General features: G+C 37.6%; 1 protein-coding gene across 1 annotated transcript in view; it reads right to left on the bottom strand.

The window, feature by feature from the left end:
- ITGA1 (integrin subunit alpha 1) overlaps positions 1-19,605 on the bottom strand; it is a gene marked incomplete at its 5' end in the record, with an annotated part of 71,281 nt that overhangs the window by 33,695 nt on the left and 17,981 nt on the right. Inside the window, 5 exon segments of the mRNA XM_080638031.1 lie at positions 2,028-2,155; positions 2,772-2,886; positions 2,979-3,067; positions 4,476-4,588; positions 7,522-7,642. Coding sequence (XP_080494157.1) covers positions 2,028-2,155; positions 2,772-2,886; positions 2,979-3,067; positions 4,476-4,588; positions 7,522-7,642 — 566 coding nt within the window.

Genomic DNA, 19,605 nt, shown 5'->3' with positions numbered 1-19,605 from the left:
TCCCGTGCAAGAGGAAAACAATCTGAAGTCAGTGAAAATCCACCCATTTCTACGTGCTTGACAATCCCCAAAAGATGAACATGGAAAAATCAGTTTAAACAGATAGAAAGAAAACAGCATTTCCTATATTTCTTTTCTGTGCTCCCAGAGGAGAGGGGAGAAATATGCCTATTCTGTCCTTTCTCCTCTTCCCCATTCAACAGTCACTTAAACACAGTGTCTGAGAAACAAGACAGTGTGGGTGGAGGAGACGGTAGAAACTCATTACTACCTTGGGCTGTGCCAGGGCTCCCAAGCAAAGGGCTTGGAGGAGAGGAGAGGAGAGCAATGGGATGTGTTCTAAGAAAATGGGGAAGGAAAGAGGAACCAAGAAAATTCCACCTAGTTTTTTGCCTCCCATTTCCAGTTTTTCAGCTTCTCTCCCCCTTATCTCATTCTTATCTCCCTCTGAAGTGTTTTTGTTCTGTAGCAATCAGATGCCAAAGCTGACGTTCTCAAATGAATAAGTGTACGTGTGAGACGAGGGGCAGCTATGCCAAACTGTGGGTAGAATAGATTTTGTAGGTGGAGATGGGAGGCTGCTGGAGTGCAAGCCAGCAAGGGACCTTTTGTGCACAAGCTGAGTCCCACACATGAGACAGGATTCCAAAACCAAACCTAACAGAGGTGTGGCAAGGTAAAAATTTAGGAATTGCAGGGTGAGAAAGAGGGGTGAGGGTGTAGTGCAGTTGATTGCCCTGTGTACTATTCCCAAGAAGCCCTGTGGGTAGAAGGCAGTGATGATTTCTATGCAGCCATTGCTCTGTACTGGGAAGTTCAGGTTTCAGTATTTTCCCAAGATGGCACGTTTGAGTAATGACCAGCTTGAGGGACCAGAAAGAATTTTTTTTTCTTTTCTATTAAATTTGACAAAGTGTTTTTGCTTCTTCCTCACAATATCTGGAAGAACAGCATGTTCAAAATAACAGGACATGATTGTAAAGTTGACAGTTTATAAAAAATAATTTTATCAGCCACTGCTCAGTACAGCCAACAGGGAAGCTGGGTAGTTAACTAACAAATCCCAATTAACTTGGGAAATGACAGGAATACTTTCTGCAAACAAAGGTATCCTTTACACCTTCTCACAGTCTCCTTTGTCAATGCAGTAACTGAATGTGAGGAACTTGAAGTAGCAAACCCTCTAAGTATTGGCCTGTAGCATATCAAATACTATACAGGATCCCATAAAATCCTTGATTTTGAAAGGGTGAAAAGGGAAAAGTGAAAGGAAGACCTGGTTTCTTCTGATGCTGTTAATACAGCTTTCTGTGTTAAAACGCATCCCAGCATCCACGTTTCGCACTTCCCTGAGTTCTGCTGATGTTGCTATTTACATACTTTGTTTAGCAGACTGTGAAACGTATCTCAGATCCTCAGCTGCGGTAATTGATTGTAGCTCCGTTAATTCTGGTGGAACCACGCTGATTTATAGCAGCTGGGAATTTGGCCCTCTCCACATTATATAAGTGCAGCTTCTGCCGTTAACAACATGTGGTTTAACAGCCACTCATTAAGTATGATTTCAAATGTTTAAAAGGTGTATGCTCAATGTTCCACAGTACAAAATATTGAATCCAAAAAGCCTAAAGTCAAAGGCTGTCTGAACCATACATGTGTGCCTTGGAGGAGCAGAAATGACCTTTGTGCTGTGAAGTACAAAAGGAGACAAGAAGTGGTTGTGGAGAGGAAGGAAGTGGGAAAGGACAGCATTCAAATGGCCTCACTTAACGTACTTAACTTCTGGCTTTAGGTTAGAAAGTCTGCTTCTCCAGATTGCCTGAACAGTGGGGGGAGGGAGAGCCTCCCTGACATTGCTACCTGGCCACAGACACTGACCTTGTTGTGGTTTCAGCTATTTTGTTTTAGGACCCCATTGCTGTAAATTCTTGGAATTGAAGAGTTCCATAGAGGATGCTCTCATCCCATTTCATGCATATCCCTTTTAATATGCAAATTAAACAACCATAAAATATCTACAGTGGTACCTGTGTTTGCTGAGGACCTATATCCATGTTTTTCAGGAGGCTGTTGAGGAAGGCTGTGACACTCTCCCATGGATAAATGCTATTGGACCCATCAAGGACGATGACAATGTCCAACTGGTTTTTACACTCTGCAATGCAAATTGCCATGTAAGAATTTATACTAACAAAGATCAATTATATCTCACAGCTTCAGTTACTTTTGTGATCAGTAACAAATGCATGTCCTTCTCAGCTGGGCTGAACTTACATGTTTTGTGTTCCCCTTGCCAGCAAGGCACTTCCTTGTAAGCAGAAATTTAAGAATGGGATTAGAAGATCACATAAGTGAAGTACTCACCAGTGATCCCTAACTTCTTCAACATCAATCTGTTCCTCTTAGATTTTTCCAAAGGACCAGGTCTTTAAGCTTTTTATCTATACTACTAAATTGGGATTGTATGAGATCTTAACATGCTGTCATTATTTAAAAAGATCTTTGGCCATAAGTAAAAAGCATAAGCAACTATTTTTAGCAATTGTGTTTGGATGTTACACAGTGCTCTAATGATTGTTTATACTGAGATAAATTCCAAAAGTAGCAAGAATTTAGGTTATATACGGACAATGAAAACATTTACTTAACTTGGTAATGCTGGTAGCTAAGTTAAACAGTTCATATTTTTTGGTATGCCTATGTGTATACATTTGTCTGGTTTGGCACTTCATATTTCTGGATACACAAAAGAATTCCTGCGGCATGCATACCTTGCACAGATGGAGCAATTGCTTTTATGGTTTCAAAAGTTGAACTGACATTAGAGCAAACTCCAGTTGTGTAATGCAGACGCCCACATTTGTAAGCATAAAGTGGTCCACATGCCTTTAAAAGATAAAAAAGGGTGAAAGGTTTTTGTTATGGTACCTGAGGAAAAAACAGACTTCTTTTAAAGTTGGCAAAAAGTCCTTTCTTACCAGAAAGCCTCCTCTTGGGTTAGTCACTAAGGTTGTTCCAAGTGTCATGTTTTCTTTTACTTCCACGACGTTAGGAACCGAAGTAGCAGCTATAAATAGATTAAAATGTTAAGTATTTGGGAACATGAAAACAAAATATTAAAGTATATATCCCCTAGCATGGAGCTTCTAGCTTCTAAAATAAAACCCAGACTGACACTGGTTTCATCAAATATTTTAGCACCCTTCCTCCTCCTTCTTCAATTACAACAATCAAGAAAAAATTCTGATTCTGGCTTTTATCCCAGAAAATTTGTCTGGGTTGCTGTCTCAAATAGTTTTCTTGAACTGCAAAAAAGAGAGAAGTTAAAATAACAGCACAATGAAAGCAAGAGATTACTGTTACCACAGTTTTGTTAATTAGAAAACAAACATTCATTTTTTACCCTGTCCTGCTATAAATGATTTAACAGCTTTATATTTGTTACTGCTATGTTACATTATTGACATTTAGGCTTTCAAGGGAAAAGAGGAGACAAAAAATACCACAACAGGTACAGTTAGTGAAATTCATATTAGTTAGGCATATTCCTGTCTACATCGTGTATCTCTTGACATGAGCAAGAAAATGATTACTATTTACTTGCATCGTAGTAAGATGCACCAGCCTGGTTGCGTCGTGTTAAAAGCTTACTGACAGCATTACGTAGGCTCTTTGGAAAAGGTTAACCCATGAGTCTACGCTCCATGGCCTTTCTGGCTCCATGGCCAGGACTACCAACCACAGTAAATTAATGCTGGTCATAATAAAATTTTAAAACCACAACCAAATGCCCATTCTAAAATTATGACCATGTTTTCCATAGGACAATAAGAAGCTTTACAATTTATTTTTGATGTTGCAAACACAACTTCCTTCACATTTAGCTCTGGAGTCCTAAGTAAATTTTCTCTGTAGAAACAATTCTAATGCATATTTACTAGCTAAAAATCTCCTAAGATTTCACAGTATCACAGTACGTTAGAGATTGGAAGGAACCTCAAAAGATCATCTAGTCCAATCCCCCTGCCAGAGCAGGAACACCTAGATAAGGTTACACAGGAATGTGTCCAGGCGGGTTTTGAATGTCTCCAGAGAAGGAGACTCCACAACCTCCCTGGGCAGCCTGTTCCAGTGTTCTGTCACCCTCACTGAGAAGAAGTTTCTTCTCAAGTTTAAGTGGAACCTCTTGTGTTCCAGTTTATACCCATTACCCCTTGTCTTATCATTGTTAGCCATTGAGAAGAGCCTGGCTCCATCCTCATGACACTCCCCCTTTATATATTTATATACACTAATAAGGTCCCCCCGCAGTCTCCTCTTCTCCAAACTATAGAGACCCAGCTCCCTCAGCCTTTCCTGATAAGGGAGATGCTCCACTCCCTTAATCATCTTTGTCGCCCTGCGATCATCTTTGTTGCCCTGCGGTTTGACCCCTATTATTCCTCCACACAACACAGCTTCATTTTTTTTCATACCTGGTAAGTTTAGTTTTGTGCAGGGTGATTGGTTGTCCCTTCCTACAGGACATTTGTATACATCTCCTGTTCTTTTTTCAGGCTGGCCAACTAACGGTGAACCAATAAGTACCCTGGAAATGAAATAAGTTACCTGAAATTTCTTATTTCTTAAGAAAGGCATGAAAGTCAGAAAATAAAACTTAGAGAGCACAGCTGCAGCAAGCTGCTGTACTAGGAGTACAGGACGGAAAGCAAGAAAAGTATCTATTATGTTACTTCAGATACAAGCAAAAGCAGACATTCTTCTCTTTAATTAGGACACAGAAAGAAATGTGTCTATAAAACAAATTACATAATAGAGTAACAATTTTAAAAATTCCACTGGAAAATGAATGCAATATTGGTGAGTGGATGACAAGTATTAAAAGTAATACAAAAAGAAAGAGCTTTTTCATTTAATAGCTCCTTGATCTTTAATATATTTTAGAAGAAATTGTATTTTCAATGCTGAGCAACCAAATGCAAAAGGAGAGGCTCACAAGCATCCAGAAGAATTCAGTCTAAAGTAAGGTGAGCCAGGAGAGTAAAATACATTGGTTTTACTCTCCTTAATAAAAAATAATGATATTAAAAGTGTTATTGAAAGAAATTTCGATTTTTAAAAATGGTAAGGAATTTTATCCTGTGCATTTTTTTTCAAAATTTGGTGTGATCAAACATCACTATTCTCATATAGTACTTTGTAAGCAACACAAATTAGCATCCACTCTTAAATCCAGTTTTCAGCAGGAAACACTGTTTAGAGGTGGACACTGGTTTTGTTCCCAAATCTTCATTAGCTACACTAAATAGTCCAGCATTACCCAGCAGATAACAACTGGCTCCATTAAATGTGTAAGGAAGAACTTGGATTAAATTAGAAATCACAGCATACACAGAAAAGAGTGTGTACTTTAGGAGCAGTAGTTGGGTTAAGTTTTGCTCCTGGACATAAGTGTCCTAAGGGTGAAGAGTTATTGAGAGAACCATTTCAACATTTAATCATAAATTAATGAGTCCAGACAGAAGATACTCGAATTGAATGACATAATATGTAAAATGTAGCCTAAAAAAAAAAAAAAAAAAAAAAAAGAAAAAAAAATAGAAAGAAAGACAGGACAATTTTAAGCCAGTACACAATCCAGGTTTAAAAAAATTATACCAGAATAGTTCATTGTGATCCTTTAAGATTTTTTCACTAACACTAAATTTACTAACCCTAAAGAAAAATTACATACTCTGAGTAAATACTAGATCTTACTACTTTTTCAACTATATGCTGTAATGTGCTCATTTTTTACACCAAACTTAGAACTGGGCACCACAGCCTTCCATTTAAGTGCAGAGAAGCTGAGTGAGCTTGACATCCTACTAGAGTTGGTCAGTGCTGAACAGGATCATGTCCCTGTGCTGTTCCTTTCTCAGAAGAAAAGGGTGCCATGAAAAGACAGAAGAGATCTGAAAGGCCATTCTGACGTTTTGCAGTGGGCATTTTTTTAGAGGACCACAGTTACATACAGAAACAACCGCAGCCATGTTCACAGAACTTCTGTTGCTGAAAAGCCCTATCTGTGGTATCTAGGTAGCATTACAGCAGCACCACAAAGCACCACAAAGCTGGTTTGCATATTAAACCATCAACCTTCAGATTTCCTGCTCTGGATGTTGCTATGCTGAAAGCAACTTGGAAGCCTGACAATTTAACAGCAGCTCTGGAGTTAATTTCAGAGATGTTCAGATCTAGTACACTAGTTTAGATTCCTGTCTTCCTTCAGCTACTGGAAGAGCTCCATTTCCAGCTCATGTTATTTTTCGGTCTTGAACAGTTTCAGGACAGTTAACAACAATATAGCTAATTCTGCAAAATCCCAGCTGCTAGGACAGATACCATTTCCTGAAGGTCTAAATTAGCTCAAAGAAGGTCATTATTATGCTCCCATGACCCTCATCCTACAACAAGGATGCAAACAAGAGCTAGTATTTTCAAAAGCAGGCTCTGCAGTTTCAATTCTATGAACATCCCTTATGGCTAATGGTTAACACTGTGTCACATTCGTGGCCAGACTCTTGGCGTCAGGCAGCTCCTGCACTTGTGTGAGGAATTGCTCAGGTGCTGAAGAACAGTCCAACCTGGCTGCCACACAGCAAAGTGCCTGTCATCCCAGGCTGCCCATGGGAGTCCTTGGATTTACCAAGAATATCATATTACTGGCAAAGCTCTGTGAAAAACGGAGCAATCTTCAAATAACCATGGGGATCTCAGGATTCCCAAACCTTTCACCATGAAATTGTTACTTCAGTCCTCCAGCCCAGTGGTTAGCCTGCGAAGTTTATTTTTACAAGAGAAAAGCATAAGCAGGTATTTATCAGAAGGCCAAGAAGAAATGATACTAGTAAGCATGCCAAAATGTAACTTATAGTTCAGGAGAACAAGAAGAAGGAAAAGACAGGTTAAGAAGGCTCCAAGTCCCAAATATGAATGTATTATTAATTGCAAGATATAATTAGCTCTCCAAAATGAAGGGTAGACTACTGTAGTAATAAATATTTTGACAGCGAAATCTTCCCACCAGTTAAAATTTCAGTTCAGACAACCTCTAACAGAAAACTTCAAAAAAAAGTACATCATACAGATTAGTTAGGCAAAACAGAAGAATTAGTTAGGTAAAACAGAAAGGCAATTTCACTGCCAATACATTAACACAAGGAAAAGATAATGATTTTATTTGGGAAATGGAAAAAAGAGGGCTCAGGCAAAACACAGAACTTTCTCAGCTCCATCAAGGAGGGAATTTACCCATTTTGTGAACTCATTTATGTCTTTCAGGAAATAAATGTAGATATAAATTTGGATCTTTCAGCCTCCCAATGTTTTTATGCCTCCTTATGACTGTGTATTTAAGAAATATGACTGTCAGAATCTGACCCTTTGTGTCAGGCATACTTATAAATAATAATATAATGTTTGAGTCAGTGAATACCTGATAATTTGGAGTTTCCATTTAAGAAAAGTAAAACAGCTTACCATTTCCCTTCCTCATTTTCATACTGTTGGACTGTGTACCCGAACATGTCTTCCAGAGGCCCACTGAAGGTCATTGCATTTTTCACATCAACATTGGAAGAGCCAACGAGGTGAAAGAGAGCTTTAAAAAAAAAAAAAAAGTAATACGTAGCAACACACATAAAACCCCAGACTTTACAGAAATCAGTGTTCAGTTATAACTTAAGTGAGGGTACAAGACAGGGGTTGAAAGTGGCATATACATATATATGCAGCTAAATTCAGAAATGTTAGCAACTGGACTTCTGTACATAAAGCCTATTTTGCAAAGTCCACCACTCATTTGTATATCACAATTCAGATAATATTAAGTAAAACATTATTACCTTTAATAGTAATTTTTTTTTTTTTTGTTACTTTTACTCCTTTTAGCTCCACACATTTCTAATGTAAGAATTATATACAAAATGTTCCTTCCCTCATTCAAGGTAATAGTTCTCAAATTTTAATGAATTTGAGAATTAACTAATTTTCAACTGTTTGCAGAAGACATACACAGGAAAACAATGTGGAAAAGCTTTCAGATGTATTTAATTTTAATCGATATTGGACAAAAAAAAAAGATACAGTTTTCTCTTTATTCTATTCTAGAGTACTTGTAGACCTTTCATATTTGGAAAAGATTAGAATATTTTTTTAAAGCAACCAGATATTGTTATCTCAAATACACCTGTATATGACTATTTGCATAAATCCAACATTCACCCTCTTACGAAAAGTTGCTCTGCAACAGTGGTGTTGGACTATGATGAGATCAGTCATGAGAGCGGTTGCTTCTTCAGACTGATTTCCCATACTCTAAAGCTCAGTGACCATCATCAGGGAAAATACTGTAAAAATATGGCTGTATAGCAAGTTTCAGAGAAAATGAGGTATCTGGTGTGAAAACTTCAGTTTGAAGTGATAATCATAACCCACTGTGAGGCTCCTTAAGAGGCCAAAATTACTATTTATGCATAAAAACAAGGCTAATCATCTTTATTTTTTTTCTTACAGTGATCTCTTCCATCTTTGTCTTGTTGAAGTCAGTTTCAAAAGCAACCACTGACTGCTGCTGCAGAGCTCTGTATTTAATTCACAAGAGCCAAAAATTATTTAAATTTGTAGAACACCAAGACTACTTAAAAACACAATTATACACAACTTCCATTTCATTTCAAAGAAGCATTTTATGATAATTGGCTGACATTTAAAAGTTACATAAAAATAGCCAAATCCATAGTACTTGCTGCATGTCAAAGACCCTAAATAATGTCCAGTTACTAAAATACATCTGTGTTATTCACCACTGAGATGATATTCTCACAGAAAGCTTGTTACTATAATTAAGCTCCCAAGTGGTCAATGCTAATCCGTCTCTCTCAGCATCTTACTTCCTGCTTAATGCAGCAAAATTATCACAGAAGACTATTTATCACTCAGTAGGCATTTCCAGTTTCACTGGACAGCAAAAAAGGAAAAGTTTCCTTTGTGTTAAAAATAACGTAAATGGAGATTTTCTTCCTCCAGACAGAGTCAGGAAATATAAAGAAGTGAACAAACTAAAACAGAGTTTATTTTTATTCTTCGGAAAAGATTCATTGCAAGTGATAAGAAAAAAATCATGGCTGTTAGTGTGATGTGAAATAATTTGCCAGAAAAGTAATCCATGCATCTTCTGTCTTCCTTAAACATTTATGTTTAAAGAAATTCTGCTATCCCTGTTCATTTGCAATAGGTGTTTTCATCCCCTACTCTTGGTCATCAAAGCATAATTAAAATCAATACAATAAATTTTAAAAAATTCACTCATCATTGGTTCAAATTTTTCCCCTTTTCTCACCTTACAATGATATTTGTAAATTATTATGAAATGAAATATTACAGGCCACAGATTCCAGCTCATCTGTTCAATTTATTTTCCCATAAAGCCACAGAAGGTTAGACATGCACTTAGTGTTTTGTACACTTCAGCACAATAACCTTCATCATCATTCCACCATCTGTTCATAGACAAGAAGTTTTGTCACAATGATGCAATATTGACAACTCTTGTGATTTGCATGGGTGTTGACTACGCTAAATGGTCTCGAAGTTTCCTTAATCTGTTATGCAATATACTAGAATCTTGCCATTTAATGACTACACTTCATTAAAATTGAAAAGATAATCCTCATAGTTATAAAATAAAGTTTGAAAATATGAAATGCTAAAACGAGCAAACTAGAAGAGAAATAAAAAATGCCAGTTCTTTGCTACTGGCCACCCAAATCCTTGTGCTTCTGAGGTAGGTCAAATTAGAACCAGCAATAATAACACATGTAATAAAAAATAAAGCTAGAGGAATCAAAAGAAGCTAGATGGACCAGACTAGTCAGAAATAAGGAAGAGGTGACTCCATACAGTAAGGAACACACCAGTAGACCTTGTTGACCAGGTCTACTTGTCAACATCCTTCGTCAACAAGGTCGTTTTGGATGCTAAATGTCACATATTCAGTGGATAACTGAGTAAGTTAGTGGAAGACAAAACCACTGCAGGTTACAAACTATGCAGAGCACACATCTGGTTCAGGAAATCCCCTCAGCTGGAATTATTTGGAAGCTGGGAAAGGAATATTATATATGCTTGCTTAGTTATTTTTTGTCTCTAGGTATCAGCTTACATGTACTTCTGCAGACATGATACTGAACAAAAAACAGCTTTGATTTGATCCAGTATGGCTATCCTTTTGCTGTCTCATCTTCTCATTCTATCTTAGCTGGAAATCAGATGCTTTGAAGTTTGACTTCATACACAAACTGTGGGGCATATTTTAATAAGAAAATGACCTTTTTATAGCTTCTAGATGACCTTCTATAGCTTCCATGTGGTATGAAACATTATGAACATAAAGTTTTTGAATAAAAGTAAAGGCCATGATAAGCAGTGTAAGATCAATTTCTTGCAAGTAGTAGATTTCAAGGTATCATACTACATTTTCCACAGATTCTGTAAAAGGAAATGTTACTAGTCAAATCTGCAAATTTAGATCTGCAGGTGGTAAATGGAGTGAGTGGAGTTTACAGTGATGCACGTTACACTGGTAACTAAAAATAATTTACTGGCTTATGGCAAACCTGGCTTTTACATTTTGTTTCATTCTTCAGCACCAAAGCACACTGTACACATAAGCTGATGATTTAGAACATTTAAAAAGATCACTGTTTGTGACTGTGAAAATGATACTTTGTATTAATAACAATATCTAGCTTACACTCTTCCAAACTTCCACTTCCGAAAATGCACGCATTCTCATGTGTCTAGGAAATTTGTGTATACGAATTAAAGACTATTGGCAAAAGCAGTGGAAAAAGAAGAACTACAAGGTAGTTAGAGAAGTTTCTATTGAGAGTTATGGGGATTAAGGAGAAAAAAAACTTTTTATTTTTTTTGGTTTTTGTAAGGTACATAGTATTTGACTATATACTTAATCACAGTTAATGTAGATAAATTAACACTATTTTTTCAGACATGAATGACTAAAACGAACAGAGTGATTGAAATTCATATCAAAAACGCAGAATATATTTAATAAAGGATAAAACTGAAGTTCCAGCTTTTAACTTCATGTTATACAAGAAACAAGGCACTGTAGAAAACCTGGGACAATGTCCCTCTCACTACCAATTTAAACTGAGGAGAACACTAGCTGATAACGCATGTGGCACTCTTTGTTGAGCACAGTTTGTACCTATATACGTCAAAGGTTGACACTCAGTCACCAAGACAACAACCCAAATATTTCTATTACAAACTCAGAGTAGTAGTTCATACTTGTCCAGTAGCCACCAATAAATTTTTTTCTGTTTTATTTAATGAAATCTTTTAAAAAAACGTTCGTGCTGTCTGCCTTGTTATTCTTCATGCAAAACTAGATTTCCCTGGGACTCAACCATGTGAATTGCCTGGCTACTGTAACATTTGCAAACAGAGAACTGCAGAATAGACTCCCTCACTTTCCTAAAACAGACGGGTATAAACATAACCCAAAATGGAGAACAAAGCTGAACACCTGGCTCTTTACTGACGGAAAATTGGTAACAGAACACTGGAACAGGCTGCCCAGGGGGGTTGTGGAGTCTCCTTCTCTGGAGACATTCAAAACTCGCCTGGACACATTCCTGTGTAACCTTATCTAGGTGTTCCTGCTCCAGCAGGGGGATTGGACTGGATGATCTTTTGAGGTCCCTTCCAATTCCTAATATTCTGTGATTCTGTTAAAAATTTATCACTGCAAATCACGACAATAAATGACATCATGAAGATTGATTTAGCCAAGAGAAGAGGGTAAATTCAGCTAGGATATTTTATCTGTACATGGTCCGTAGCAGATAACAATTGCATACTTTACAAATCGTGGTTATCCTGAAAATACAGCTGTTTTTTGCAAAAAATGTGAAAGGACAAATTTGCACTTTGTATTGAACAGGGCTCACGTGCTGGCTGCATCCCACTTTTACCCACCAGCATGTGGTCAAAGTGGTATTTTTTGTTCCATTTCACACTTACTGCTCTAGCATTTCAGGTGCCCTTACCAATTTCCTCTGCATTTTGCAAGACAGAGACAGAAACAAAGGAAGCTAAGTGCAATCAAGGAGTACAACAAACCAAGCAGAAATGTTTTGCAAAAGTATGCACAACTGGAAAACATTGGAAAACTCTAAAAAACCTGCTTGTATCCTGGAAAATAAAAGAGGATAGAGAAACTGAAGCTGAAGATTAATATAAGATAAAACTATTAAATGGAGTTCCCATATAGCTGGACCTCTTGCAAAAATAGGTTTTAAAAAATGTCTTGTACAGCACATATTACAACTAATGATGCTGTAAGGATATTTTAAAGACGTGCAAATGACAAAGGAGTGCAATACAGCAACATGGAGCAGTGAATCTCATCAAAATGTACTGAAAGCTACGTGGTACTGGGAAGGATGTCCTAGTTTAAAAGGCAATAATTGATTGCCTTTAAAAGTCTTTTATATTTATATTGTAAAAGACTACCTGTCTCTGTTGTGATCCTAGAAGGAAGCAAACAGCATGAATGTAAGCAATTGGGATGCTAGTGACAGTTACTCATTGAGGGGAGCAGGAATGGGAGCATTGGCTTGGTTTCCCACAAAAATGTATTTTCAAAGCGGTGACAAACAGTATCATCCTCACCAATCAGAAAACTCTTTCACTTCAGGAAATTGATACCACTGCATGCTGGCCCTTGCAAGCCTCTGCTGCTACTCTCAGCTAGTTGGAATCAAGCCTGCACCAGAGAACAAACTACATCCTCCACCAATTGCAGCACTGAGCCTCAGCAAATAAAACCTCCTGAAAAGCGGATCGTTTAGCTGCATCAGCACAACACCATGGATTTAGGTTCAGGACTGCATCTGGATGGTAGCAACGGAAGATTAAACATGCATTTGGTTGCAAAGATGTACCTTTAAAAATGGTATTTATGAAATCACAGCTGAAACACGTGAAAGTGGATTCTCTTCACATTTTATTTTTTGCTTCATTTGCTATAATGTCATTGCAGAATCATACAGTCTTGTCTTACGAGAAAGAGATTTAGTCACAAGACATCTCCAGTGGAAGAAAATACAACAGCATGGTACAATTGCCGTCTGCGAGCTTGGGGGCCACAGTGCTCTGGCCTTATTGTGGAAGGCCATGGAGCCTGTGATAGGAGTTTGCTACTGCATTCAGTCCTGCTTGGCTAAATATCAGCGTATCTGAAGTTAAGCTGTATATTAAAAAAAGTTTCAACTTCTGAAACATTACTACTTAAATCAAGCCTTTTATTTTTCAGGGCTACTAAAGAACCTTTGTGTAATTTTCCCTCCAGCATTTTTTCCTTAATCTTTAACCTTTGAAGAGCAAAAGATTGACTTTCTGGCACAAGACCAAATAACTATGGAAAAAAAAGACTTCTTATTAAAAGTAGATAAATATCCCCAAAAGACCAAGAAATATGTTCCAGATTCAGTAGCCGCATGCTTTTCAAAACCAATTAAGTGCTTTGTACAGCCTATTAAAGAAAGCTTTCTTTGCTGGTTTTGTACTAAATCATTTGTACTGGAAAATAGCTTTCTAATGCGGTGTCAAGCCTGAAAATATACTGAATCAATGCTTTGTAATGTGGTTCCAAATGAGTAACACAATGCAATAGGCAAACTTGGAAATACAATAGCAGAGACCAAGAATATGTGCCCCTTTCAGTTCACAGCCATCAGAATATAACTATTTTGTTCAAAGTTTGGAAAGTAGTCCTCTCATCAGCACAATTCTTAGCACTCTGCAGTTTCTCACAGAAGGGAGAAAAGCCTTAGAAATATTCAGTCACATACAGAAAACTGTGAGGTCAGCTACTTGATTTGTACAGATATACAGAGGCTTAGCAAATTTAGCAGCTTGATGGAAGTGAAACAACTCCTAGAAAATGTTTCAGCTTGCCTTCAGGGATCTCCAGTCCACATTTTGGATGTAGTTCTTTCATCAACACTTAACTCCAGTCAAGTCCCTACAATCTTTGTGTTCCCATCTAGGCCCACCTTCCTTTGCTATCCAAGACCATTTCCTCCTTAACATCCCACTGTAACTGTTGTTTCCTACCATCTAGCCTTATCTATAAGCCCCCAGGATGTTTCACCTCTTGACCTTTTTTTTGAGACAGAAGATATTTATAGTCATCTATAATTAACTCAGATTCCACAAAGAAAGCATTGGTAAAATGAACCTGTACGTTATTTTCTTAAATAAAAGCCAGAAGCTTAAGAAGGAGCAAGATTAATTTAACACAAAAAGTGAATAAACAAGGACTCTTCAACCTAAAGAAAAATAAGTTCCTCACAATTCCCTCCAAAACTGCTCATGGACCTGTAGGTTTAACTCTGCACAAAATTCCTCTAGGTTGATAAGAAAAGTCAGGTATGTTTCAGTTGTTTTCTACTTATTCAAATACACTGGATGCCAGTTTTGCAGGCTGACATCCTGCCGCTGTAAGCTTTCCACTATACAGACTTAGTGAAACCAGCATGGGAAGCCAGGTACAGCTGTACAGCTACTCTGTACCTATCAAAACCCTAAAACCCTTAGAAAGCCCCAAAGCCATTTCTTTAGTACCGATTTTTCATTTGACTTCACATTGTTAACTGGACTGCTTTTCTTATGCTAATTAACCTACTTTACATATTCCAATTAATTTTGTTTCTCTTAGGCTAAGTGAAAGGCCAAGTAGATCCCATAAGAATCTTACAATTTCTTTTAAACAAGTATGAAGCTGAGTATCCAAAGCATTATCATTCTTATAATCCAAATTAATTCCTAAATATTTCTAAGTATTCTTTTCAGATTTCCTAAGTAATTAAATTATGTATCGCTTGCTTAATGGGAGGAAGAAAACTCAATCATTTTTTAACTCTTAAGCAAGTAGCTCCCATACTTTTTCTAGTACATGTAACCAACATAAACCACTTCAAGCAACAGTTCCTTTAACAGTTCCTTAACAGTTCCAGGTAGCTCCCATACTTTTTCTAGAACATGTAACCAACATAAACTACTTCAAGCAACAGTTCCTTTAACCTTATGCCTACAGTTCAATCCAAAGAAACAGCTGGATAGTGCAATAGGGAGTAGAACTGGTTAAAAAGGTCAGCCCATCAATAATAATATCTGGTTTAAAAAAATGGCATGACCATTGTTACGTAGAGCCACCCTATCAGGGTTAATAATCAGTTAACTTAAATGCATCTTTGAAGCAGAGATGTATTTTACAATATCAGAGTTGAAGCTCATGATAAACGCATGTGAAATCTTGTACAAATCGCTCTGAGATTTTGAGGCAGAGATGTAGTAATGTTCAATAGTAAGTATAATGCCTACTTTCCATTCAAAGGAGGTTTATTTTGAGAAAAGGGAGACTGGTGACTTTTGTCATTATGGAACATGGCCTACACTTTCATAATTTCACTATAATAATATAGGATTAAGGAAGAAGAAAGCACCGAATACTCATCACTTTGGCAAATCCTGGGAGTGGGAGGAAGTTACTACCTGTCAGTATTCAAACATAAATTGCAAATGCCACTGTCTACATAATTTTAAGTTTCTTTTAAATCCATGCTTTGCACTTTGTCTTCTCCTGGTCAGCTAACAAGCTATCTTCAAAGAATAAAATAAAAATATTCTGTCTAAAAATCAGAGAAAACTGCCAAACACTGCAAATTAACGTACTTCTGAGGGGGCATATTGCCACTATACTGCTATTTACACATAAAATAGTCTAGGTTCTTTAAAGAGAATGTGAAGCATAGCACCAATAACCTATTGATAGCAATAAATAGACTATCTGATCTGTTGAGACTTCTCACTCTACCCCAGCAAAACTAAAATCAACAAGCTATAAAACACCCCAGGACAGAAACTCCTGAATATTCTGGGAAATGCAGTAACCTGAGAACTGATGCAAAAAATGCCCAGCTGAAAACTCATGTTATTATATCCCTACAAGGATGAAGGACAACTTTTTTTTTTTTTTTGCCTTCCTGACTTGGTATCATTGTTCACTAATTTTCCCCCCAATTGTTTTCAGGGATTGTTGGGCAATTTTCTCAAAGGTCAGCAGTCTTAAGGCTAGTATCAGAGTGGAAATGCTTTGGTGGCAATAAAGGCTTTCTGAAAAGCAGCAACTTTTTCCATTTCTTTACTTCACAATGGCTATAAACTGCTGTCTTTCATCACCTTATGCTGAGCATAATCATTGGCTCACTCTCAACCGAACCATTTAAGGCTTCAGGAAGAGATGAAATCCTCCAAAAGGAAGTGCAAATATCCTGATATGACCCTCTCACACCCAGCTAGCCAGAACACCACAGAATTTAAATCCGAGCCAGTTTTTATGTAGCACATCAAAAACATATGCAGTCAACATGCATGCTAAAAGCCAATAGCTCATATTTTATGTCCATAAAATGCGGGCATATAAATTCAGCTGTGATCCAAGAAACTGTAGTAAGTGCAGTAGAAGAGGAAAGATGGAAGCTTACAAATATCTAGCTTGTCCTTTAATCCCAAACAAACTCAGCTATCCAGTGATTTGGGAAAAAACAAAACAAAACAAAACAAACAAGCATCTATGATAATTTTCACTGGAACACAATAGAACATCTATTTTCTGTACTTGAGCCATCTTTTAGAAGAGTAAAAAAGGAACCACTATTTTGCTCCAGCTTCTTATGTCATGGCTACATAAAGAACTCCATATTTCCCTGTTTACAATATGCGCTCCTGTACTGCAGCAGGGACTTGAAAACTCTTAAAATTTGAACTGCTTCTTAGCACAAAGACTACATTATTTTTCAGACAAACTCATTATATAAATCTAACAGGTTCCAGTAAAATATAAATCAGGATATTTACAAAACTGAACTCCATTTAAATGACGCAGGGACATGCTACAATAGTCTAAGATAGAAAACACTTTCACAAACGTAAGTATCCTAGTAAAGTTTAAACTGGCAGTTTTCTGACAGCAGAACTGGAGAATAAGGGATGAAACCTACTGTTGTTAAAAGCAAATTTTGAATGGTTTAAAAATGCTTGAGTTTAGACTGAAAAAAAAAAAAAAGAACCACTGTCCTAACAATTCCTCTTTCCTACTGCATATGTTTATTTTTTGCAATGAATCAATTGTATTGCCAACAATACTTTTCAAGATGTTTTTAAAATTTTTTTCTCCTACCAGTAACTAGAAATATGCCTCCCATGAGAATATAGTTGATAAGAGATTGCCACAGGCAGTAATGGAAAATAAGTCACATATTTGTTGAAATGCTCGAATTCCACCATGAATGGCCCCCAGATGCTAGCGCTCTCACACTACAAGGTCAGAAGGAAGTGCATCTTCGTCCCCAACTGCACAGCAGCAAAATGCCTGCAGGGAACACCAGCTCTGTCCTGCAATAGCACCGGGGAGCTGACATTGCTTGTTTGTACAGATCAGCTCTGACCTGCACACTAGCAAAACCCTGAACCTCAAGCATGTATGTACCAGCATGGGTAATCATGGTATCAGCTCTCTACCAAGACACACATAGCTTTTCTGGTTTGAAATTTATGAGTGGTCACTGCTAAAAGAGAAGATAATCCTCAGCTGGCGTGTCTCCTTACTCATCTCTACTGATGAATTGTTAACTGTGGTTAAGAAATCTGGGGTTTTATTGCACTGGACAGTTTAAATATAAGTAAATAAATATTTAAATATAGTTTTGTGATAACATATATTTTACATTCTTAACTGAGAAACCCAAGCAGACAAAAATGTGAAAGGGACTGAAAATGACCACAGTGGTCATTAAATCCAATCTTCCATGAACATAAACAACCATAAAATAGCTGCCTAAACCAGGAAGGGCTACAAAACCTACCACCACATCCACATCATAAAAGACACTGCACTTGAAGAAAAACTAGAGATTAGGAACACAAAAGTTTGTTCATTTGGAAAACAAAACCCCACAAGAACAACTGATATTGCACTAGGCAATTCATAGACTGCTGATATGCGCATTGATTTACTTTAATCAGCTTTACTCATTTCACTGTCTAAGAAAATCACAGGGACGTTCACAGGCTTGCCATTTTATACGTTAGTAGGTAAACTCCAGTCTAGCTGTGAGGTGAACATAATTTACAGGCAACAATTAAAACTGAACTTCCTGCAAATGCACTCCTGTACCAGTAAGTCAGGAAGTGACAGTGTTCACCTAAGATCATCAGAAAAACTGGCAAAGCTAAAATGCCAGCTTCACACCAGCATCACTCAGTTGAAATGAGAATGAAACATAACCCTCTAGTGTATGTTAGAACCTTAACCCATGAAATAATCAGATGTGTTGCATTTCATATGGAATATGATCTACCATTGTCATTTGACAGTGCAGTTTGGAAAATAAGCTGATTTTTAAAATTGCAGTACAATTTTATGGGGATTTAATATTCTTCTTCTATGTTGCATATTTTCATAATAAAGTTTTTTTCTTCAATCAAAAAAATTAATAAAAAAATTAATAAATTATCCAAAAGCCATATCACCATGAATTATCAATATATGAAAAAAAAAAAAAAGGGAAATATAAGCCTCATTTTCAAGAAAGGGAAAATGGATGACCCAGGGAACTACAGACCAGTCAGTCTCACCTCTGTGCCTGGAAAAATCTTGGAGCAGATTCTCCTGGAAGGCATGCTAAGGCACATGAAAAACAACAAGGTGCTTGGTGACAGCCAGCATGGCTTCACTAATGGGACAGTGGTAGAGCAGTTGACATCATCTACATGGACTTCTGCACAGCTGTCCTGGGTTCAGCAGCAGCAGTCAGTTTTTCTCCTTCTTAGTAGCTGGTGCAGCGCTGTGTTTTTGACTTTCGGCCTGGGGACAGTACTGATAAAACCGACGTTTTCAGTTGCTGGCCAGAATGTTTAGTCTGACCAAGGACTTTGTGAGTCTCATGCTCTGCCAGGGAGGAGGAGAAGCCAGGAGGAAGCAGGGACAGGACACCTGACCCAAACTGACCAAAGAGGTATTCCATATCACAGCACGTCATGCTCGGGAATGTAACTGGGAGTTACCCAGAAGGGCACTCTCTGCTTGGTTGGGCTTGTTCGGCGGGTGGTATTGTATTCTCTTCCCTTGTTATTTCTCTTATCATTATTATTATTGGTGGTAGCAGTAGTGATTTGTGTTATACCTTAGTTACTGGACTGTTCTTATCTCAACCCGTGGGAGTTACATTCTTTCGATTCTCCTCCCCATCCCTCGGGGTGGGGGGGGTGGGGGAGTAGAAACCGCATGGCTGACTTCCCAACTGGCTTAAACCATGACAACAGCGTTCAACACTGTCCCGCATGACATCCTTGTCTCTAAGTTGGCGAGACACCAGTTTGATAGATGGACCACTCGGTGGATAAAGAACTGGCTGGATGGCCGCACACAAAGAATTGTGGTCAATTCTCAATGTCCAGCTGGAGACCAAT

Source organism: Psittacula echo (assembly GCF_963264785.1).
Source record: "Psittacula echo genome assembly, chromosome: Z".
NCBI classification, from domain to species: domain Eukaryota; kingdom Metazoa; phylum Chordata; class Aves; order Psittaciformes; family Psittacidae; genus Psittacula; species Psittacula echo.
Note: the sequence above shows the minus strand (reverse complement) of the source record. Positions and strands in the feature narration are given on the sequence as shown.